The sequence below is a fragment of the Oncorhynchus nerka genome, linkage group LG13 (assembly GCF_034236695.1).
Source record: "Oncorhynchus nerka isolate Pitt River linkage group LG13, Oner_Uvic_2.0, whole genome shotgun sequence".
Taxonomy (NCBI): Eukaryota; Metazoa; Chordata; class Actinopteri; order Salmoniformes; family Salmonidae; genus Oncorhynchus; species Oncorhynchus nerka.
In genome coordinates this window covers 133,549-141,424 of record NC_088408.1, presented here as the reverse complement: position 1 = coordinate 141,424, position 7,876 = coordinate 133,549, and the positions used below count along the sequence as shown (strand labels likewise).

General features: G+C 59.4%; 1 protein-coding gene across 3 annotated transcripts in view; it reads left to right on the top strand.

Annotated features, from left to right (window-relative positions):
• Positions 1-509: 509 nt before the first annotated feature.
• tmem214 (transmembrane protein 214) overlaps positions 510-7,876 on the top strand; it is a 90,936-nt gene continuing 83,569 nt past the window's right edge. For all 3 annotated transcript variants that reach the window (XR_010465493.1, XR_010465492.1, XM_065026105.1), the window contains exon 1: positions 510-795. Coding sequence is in view for 1 of the 3 variants with exons in the window: in XM_065026105.1 (XP_064882177.1) it covers positions 642-795 (154 nt within the window). In the remaining 2 variants the exon portion in view is untranslated. The remainder of the gene's footprint in view (positions 796-7,876) is intronic.

The window sequence follows — 7,876 nt, the reverse complement described above, 5'->3', positions numbered from 1 at the left end:
AACAAGTGACATCAATAAGGGATCATAGTTTTCACCTGGATTCACCTGGTCAGTCTGCCATGGGAAGAGCAGGTGTTCTTCATGTTTTGTACACTCAGTGTATGTATGTACTGTATTCTAGTCAAAGCTCATCCTATATACCTTGTGTTGTACACCTTTTTCTATTCATATACTGTCTATACACACATCATATACATACTGTATATATTTATATTCCGGATTCTGACATTGCTCATTCGGATATTTCTTAATACCTTTATTTTTTGGATATGTGCGTATTGTGTTGTATTCTTAGACATAGAAACATAAACATTTCGCTGCACCGGCTAAATATGTGTTCTCGACCAATACAACTTGATTTGCATTGTAATGGGGCTGTGCTAAGCAACATGCGGGATCCCGTATTACGCAACCCATTCTCTCTATCTGATTGGAAAGTCTGCTATTTATTCTTCCTCATTATAAAGAGAAACTAACTGTACTGAGATGTCAAAAAGCTATTGGCCTTGTGACGTCATACGGGCTAGGTGACGTGGCACCGGGAACATTAGTAGCTACTCCTCAGCAGCACGCTCTTTACCGGGCAGCAAACGAGCCGTTCGAGACGACTTTCTTCCCCTCAGGGCTGTACGATCGAGATAATGGCGTCAAATAACAGTCAGGTTGGAAAGTGGGAAGTCGTGAAAAAAAGCAAGAAACCGGGCACCGCCGGCAGCGGAGGGAAAAATCTCGGGGAGAAGAAAACTGGACGGAAAGCTCTGAGCGAATCCAACATGACGAGGACCGACCAGTTTCGTAAGTTTACATGGCTAGCTGCTAGAGAAGGTTACGTTAGCCACCGCCGCTAACTAGCTACCGACATAACCACCACTTATAACTGTCTCTACAACTTAGCTAACGTTACAACTAACGTTACAACTAAGCTGCTAATGTCATAATGTGTGTTTTGGGGTCCGGTTGTGTCTGCCACGTTGGCGGCTAACCTACTACCGGATGTTCGCTAAGCCACTAGCTAGCATCAGCATATGGCTTAAAATTGCTAACGTACGTCTGCTAATTAGCCAAACTGGAAGTTAGTTAGTTAAGTTGACTTGGCTAGTCAAGCTAACGGGTTTGTCAGGTAGCCCCTCCAGCCCACTGGTTTGTCAGGTAAGCCCCTCCAGCCCACTGGTTTGTCAGGTAGCCCCTCCAGCCCACTGGTTTGTCAGGTAGCCCCTCCAGCCCACTGGTTTGTCAGGTAACCCCTCCAGCCCACTTGTTTGTCAGGTAGCCCCTCCAGCCCACTGGTTTGTCAGGTAGCTCCTCCAGCCCACTGGTTTGTCAGGTAGCTCCTCCAGCCCACTGGTTTGTCAGGTAGCCCCTCCAGCCCACTGGTTTGTCAGGTAGCCCCTCCAGCCCACTGGTTTGTCAGGTAGCCCCTCCAGCCCACTGGTTTGTCAGGTAGCCCCTCCAGCCCACTGGTTTGTCAGGTAGCCCCTCCAGCCCACTGGTTTGTCAGGTAGCCCCTCCAGCCCACTGGTTTGTCAGGTAGCCCCTCCAGCCCACTGGTTTGTCAGGTAGCCCCTCCAGCCCACTGGTTTGTCAGGTAGCCCCTCCAGCCCACTGGTTTGTCAGGTAGCCCTCCAGCCCACTGGTTTGTCAGGTAGCCCCTCCAGCCCACTGGTTTGTCAGGTAGCCCCTCCAGCCCACTGGTTTGTCAGGTAGCCCCTCCAGCCCACTGGTTTGTCAGGTAGCCCCTCCAGCCCACTGGTTTGTCAGGTAGCCCCTCCAGCCCACTGGTTTGTCAGGTAGCCCCTCCAGCCCACTGGTTTGTCAGGTAGCCCCTCCAGCCCACTGGTTTGTCCAGCCCAGGTAGCCCCTCCAGCCCACTGGTTTGTCAGGTAGCCCCTCCAGCCCACTGGTTTGTCAGGTAGCTCCTCCAGCCCACTGGTTTGTCAGGTAGCCCCTCCAGCCCACTGGTTTGTCAGGTAGCCCCTCCAGCCCACTGGTTTGTCAGGTAGCCCCTCCAGCCCACTGGTTTGTCAGGTAGCCCCTCCAGCCCACTGGTTTGTCAGGTAGCCCCTCCAGCCCACTGGTTTGTCAGGTAGCCCCTCCAGCCCACTGGTTTGTCAGGTAGCCCCTCCAGCCCACTGGTTTGTCAGGTAGCCCCTCCAGCCCACTGGTTTGTCAGGTAGCCCCTCCAGCCCAGTGGTTGTCAGGTAGCCCCTCCAGCCCACTGGTTTGTCAGGTAGCCCTCCAGCCCACTGGTTTGTCAGGTAGCCCCTCCAGCCCACTGGTTTGTCAGGTAGCCCCTCCAGCCCACTGGTTTGTCAGGTAGCCCCTCCAGCCCACTGGTTTGTCGGGTAGCCCCTCCAGCCCACTGGTTTGTCAGGTAGCCCCTCCAGCCCACTGGTTTGTCAGGTAGCCCCTCCAGCCCACTGGTTTGTCAGGTAGCCCCTCCAGCCCACTGGTTTGTCAGGTAGCCCCTCCAGCCCACTGGTTTGTCAGGTAGCCCCTCCAGCCCACTGGTTTGTCAGGTAGCCCCTCCAGCCCACTGGTTTGTCAGGTAGCCCCTCCAGCCCACTGGTTTGTCAGGTAGCCCCTCCAGCCCACTGGTTTGTCAGGTAGCCCCTCCAGCCCACTGGTTTGTCAGGTAGCCCCTCCAGCCCACTGGTTTGTCAGGTAGCCCCTCCAGCCCACTGGTTTGTCAGGTAGCCCCTCCAGCCCACTGGTTTGTCAGGTAGCCCCTCCAGCCCACTGGTTTGTCAGGTAGCCCCTCCAGCCCACTGGTTTGTCAGGTAGCCCCTCCAGCCCACTGGTTTGTCAGGTAGCTCCTCCAGCCCACTGGTTTGTCAGGTAGCCCCTCCAGCCCACTGGTTTGTCAGGTAGCCCCTCCAGCCCACTGGTTTGTCAGGTAGCCCCTCCAGCCCACTGGTTTGTCAGGTAGCCCCTCCAGCCCACTGGTTTGTCAGGTAGCCCCTCCAGCCCACTGGTTTGTCAGGTAGCCCCTCCAGCCCACTGGTTTGTCAGGTAGCTCCTCCAGCCCACTGGTTTGTCAGGTAGCCCCTCCAGCCCACTGGTTTGTCAGGTAGCCCCTCCAGCCCACTGGTTTGTCAGGTAGCCCCTCCAGCCCAGTGGTTGTCAGGTAGCCCCTCCAGCCCACTGGTTTGTCAGGTAGCCCCTCCAGCCCACTGGTTTGTCAGGTAGCCCCTCCAGCCCACTGGTTTGTCAGGTAGCCCCTCCAGCCCACTGGTTTGTCAGGTAGCCCCTCCAGCCCACTGGTTTGTCAGGTAGCCCCTCCAGCCCAGTGGTTTGTCGGGTAGCCCCTCCAGCCCACTGGTTTGTCGGGTAGCCCCTCCAGCCCACTGGTTTGTCGGGTAGCCCCTCCAGCCCACTGGTTTGTCGGGTAGCCCCTCCAGCCCACTGGTTTGTCGGGTAGCCCCTCCAGCCCACTGGTTTGTCGGGTAGCCCCTCCAGCCCACTGGTTTGTCAGGTAGCCCCTTCAGCCCACTGGCTAGTCAGGTAGCCCCTTCAGCCCACTGGCTAGTCAGGTAGCCCCTCCAGCCCCTCCAGCCCACTGGTTTGTCTGGTTTGTCAGGTAGCCCCTCCAGCCCACTGGTTTGTCAGGTAGCCCCTTCAGCCCACTGGTTTGTCAGGTAGCCCCTTCAGCCCACTGGCTAGTCAGGTAGCCCCTTCAGCCCACTGGCTAGTCAGGTAGCCCCTTCAGCCCACTGGCTAGTCAGGTAGCCCCTTCAGCCCACTGGCTAGTCAGGTAGCCCCTCCAGCCCCTCCAGCCCACTGGTTTGTCAGGTAGCCCCTCCAGCCCACTGGTTTGTCAGGTAGGCCCTCCAGCCCACTGGTTTGTCAGGTAGCCCCTCCAGCCCACTGGTTTGTCAGGGAGCCCCTCCAGCCCACTGGCTAGTCAGGTAGCCCCTTCAGCCCACTGGCTAGTCAGGTAGCCCCTCCAGCCCACTGGTTTGTCAGGTAGCCCCTCCAGCCCACTGGTTTGTCAGGTAGCCCCTCCAGCCCACTGGTTTGTCAGGTAGCCCCTCCAGCCCACTGGTTTGTCAGGTAGCCCCTCCAGCCCACTGGTTTGTCAGGTAGCCCCTCCAGCCCACTGGTTTGTCAGGTAGCCCCTCCAGCCCACTGGTTTGTCAGGTAGCTCCTCCAGCCCACTGGTTTGTCAGGTAGCTCCTCCAGCCCACTGGTTTGTCAGGTAGCCCCTCCAGCCCACTGGTTTGTCAGGTAGCCCCTTCAGCCCACTGGTTTGTCAGGTAGCCCCTTCAGCCCACTGGCTTTGTCAGGTAGCCCCTTCAGCCCACTGGCTAGTCAGGTAGCCCCTCCAGCCCACTGGTTTGTCAGGTAGCCCCTCCAGCCCACTGGCTAGTCAGGTAGCCCCTCTAGCCCCTCCAGCCCACTGGTTTGTCAGGTAGCCCCTCCAGCCCACTGGTTTGTCAGGTAGCCCCTCCAGCCCACTGGTTTGTCAGGTAGCTCCTCCAGCCCACTGGTTTGTCAGGTAGCCCCTCCAGCCCACTGGTTTGTCAGGTAGCCCCTCCAGCCCACTGGTTTGTCAGGTAGCCCCTCCAGCCCACTGGGTCAGGTAGCCCCTCCAGCCCACTGGTTTGTCAGGTAGCCCCTCCAGCCCACTGGTTTGTCAGGTAGCCCCTTCAGCCCACTGGCTAGTCAGGTAGCCCCTTCAGCCCACTGGCTAGTCAGGTAGCCCCTCCAGCCCACTGGCTAGTCGGGTAGCCCCTCCAGCCCCTCCAGCCCACTGGTTTGTCAGGTAGCCCCTCCAGCCCACTGGTTTGTCAGGTAGCCCCTCCAGCCCACTGGTTTGTCAGGTAGCCCCTCCAGCCCACTGGTTTATCAGGTAGCCCCTCCAGCCCACTGGTTTGTCAGGTAGCACCTCCAGCCCACTGGTTTGTCAGGTAGCCCCTCCAGCCCACTGGTTTGTCAGGTAGCTCCTCCAGCCCACTGGTTTGTCAGGTAGCTCCTCCAGCCCACTGGTTTGTCAGGTAGCCCCTCCAGCCCACTGGTTTGTCAGGTATCCCCTTCAGCCCACTGGTTTGTCAGGTAGCCCCTTCAGCCCACTGGCTAGTCAGGTAGCCCCTTCAGCCCACTGGCTAGTCAGGTAGCCCCTCCAGCCCCTCCAGCCCACTGGTTTGTCTGGTTTGTCAGGTAGCCCCTCCAGCCCACTGGTTTGTCAGGTAGCCCCTCCAGCCCACTGGTTTGTCAGGTAGCCCCTCCAGCCCACTGGTTTGTCAGGTAGCTCCTCCAGCCCACTGGTTTGTCAGGTAGCTCCTCCAGCCCACTGGTTTGTCAGGTAGCTCCTCCAGCCCACTGGTTTGTCAGGTAGCCCCTCCAGCCCACTGGTTTGTCAGGTAGCCCCTCCAGCCCACTGGTTTGTCAGGTAGCCCCTCCAGCCCACTGGTTTGTCAGGTAGCCCCTCCAGACCACTGGTTTGTCAGGTAGCCCCTCCAGCCCACTGGTTTGTCAGGTAGCCCCTCCAGCCCACTGGTTTGTCAGGTAGCCTCCAGCCCACTGGTTTGTCAGGTAGCCCCTCCAGACCACTGGTTTGTCAGGTAGCCCCTCCAGACCACTGGTTTGTCAGGTAGCCCCTCCAGCCCACTGGTTTGTCAGGTAGCCCCTCCAGCCCACTGGTTTGTCAGGTAGCCCCTCCAGCCCACTGGTTTGTCAGGTAGCCCCTCCAGCCCACTGGTTTGTCAGGTAGCCCCTTCAGCCCACTGGCTAGTCAGGTAGCCCCTTCAGCCCACTGGCTAGTCAGGTAGCCCCTCCAGCCCACTGGCTAGTCGGGTATCCCCTCCAGCCCCTCCAGCCCACTGGTTTGTCAGGTAGCCCCTCCAGCCCACTGGTTTGTCAGGTAGCCCCTCCAGCCCACTGGTTTGTCAGGTAGCCCCTCCAGCCCACTGGTTTGTCAGGTAGCCCCTCCAGCCCACTGGTTTGTCAGGTAGCCCCTCCAGCCCACTGGTTTGTCAGGTAGCCCCTCCAGCCCACTGGTTTGTCAGGTAGCCCCTCCAGCCCACTGGTTTGTCAGGTAGCCCCTCCAGCCCACTGGTTTGTCAGGTAGCCCCTCCAGCCCACTGGTTTGTCAGGTAGCCCCTTCAGCCCACTGGCTAGTCAGGTAGCCCCTTCAGCCCACTGGCTAGTCAGGTAGCCCCTCCAGCCCACTGGCTAGTCGGGTAGCCCCTCCAGCCCCTCCAGCCCACTGGTTTGTCAGGTAGCCCCTCCAGCCCACTGGTTTGTCAGGTAGCCCCTCCAGCCCACTGGTTTGTCAGGTAGCCCCTCCAGCCCACTGGTTTATCAGGTAGCCCCTCCAGCCCACTGGTTTGTCAGGTAGCACCTCCAGCCCACTGGTTTGTCAGGTAGCCCCTCCAGCCCACTGGTTTGTCAGGTAGCTCCTCCAGCCCACTGGTTTGTCAGGTAGCTCCTCCAGCCCACTGGTTTGTCAGGTAGCCCCTCCAGCCCACTGGTTTGTCAGGTATCCCCTTCAGCCCACTGGTTTGTCAGGTAGCCCCTTCAGCCCACTGGCTAGTCAGGTAGCCCCTTCAGCCCACTGGCTAGTCAGGTAGCCCCTCCAGCCCCTCCAGCCCACTGGTTTGTCTGGTTTGTCAGGTAGCCCCTCCAGCCCACTGGTTTGTCAGGTAGCCCCTCCAGCCCACTGGTTTGTCAGGTAGCCCCTCCAGCCCACTGGTTTGTCAGGTAGCTCCTCCAGCCCACTGGTTTGTCAGGTAGCTCCTCCAGCCCACTGGTTTGTCAGGTAGCTCCTCCAGCCCACTGGTTTGTCAGGTAGCCCCTCCAGCCCACTGGTTTGTCAGGTAGCCCCTCCAGCCCACTGGTTTGTCAGGTAGCCCCTCCAGACCACTGGTTTGTCAGGTAGCCCCTCCAGACCACTGGTTTGTCAGGTAGCCCCTCCAGCCCACTGGTTTGTCAGGTAGCCCCTCCAGCCCACTGGTTTGTCAGGTAGCCCCTCCAGACCACTGGTTTGTCAGGTAGCCCCTCCAGACCACTGGTTTGTCAGGTAGCCCCTCCAGCCCACTGGTTTGTCAGGTAGCCCCTCCAGCCCACTGGTTTGTCAGGTAGCCCCTCCAGCCCACTGGTTTGTCAGGTAGCCCCTCCAGCCCACTGGTTTGTCAGGTAGCCCCTTCAGCCCACTGGCTAGTCAGGTAGCCCCTTCAGCCCACTGGCTAGTCAGGTAGCCCCTCCAGCCCACTGGCTAGTCGGGTATCCCCTCCAGCCCCTCCAGCCCACTGGTTTGTCAGGTAGCCCCTCCAGCCCACTGGTTTGTCAGGTAGCCCCTCCAGCCCACTGGTTTGTCAGGTAGCCCCTCCAGCCCACTGGTTTGTCAGGTAGCCCCTCCAGCCCACTGGTTTGTCAGGTAGCCCCTCCAGCCCACTGGTTTGTCAGGTAGCCCCTCCAGCCCACTGGTTTGTCAGGTAGCCCCTCCAGCCCACTGGTTTGTCAGGTAGCCCCTCCAGCCCACTGGTTTGTCAGGTAGCCCCTCCAGCCCACTGGTTTGTCAGGTAGCCCCTTCAGCCCACTGGCTAGTCAGGTAGCCCCTTCAGCCCACTGGCTAGTCAGGTAGCCCCTCCAGCCCACTGGCTAGTCGGGTAGCCCCTCCAGCCCCTCCAGCCCACTGGTTTGTCAGGTAGCCCCTCCAGCCCACTGGTTTGTCAGGTAGCCCCTCCAGCCCACTGGTTTGTCAGGTAGCCCCTCCAGCCCACTGGCTAGTCAGGTAGCCCCTTCAGCCCACTGGCTAGTCGGGTAGCCCCTCCAGCCCCTCCAGCCCACTGGTTTGTCAGGTAGCCCCTCCAGCCCACTGGTTTGTCAGGTAGCCCCTCCAGCCCACTGGTTTGTCAGGTAGCCCCTCCAGCCCACT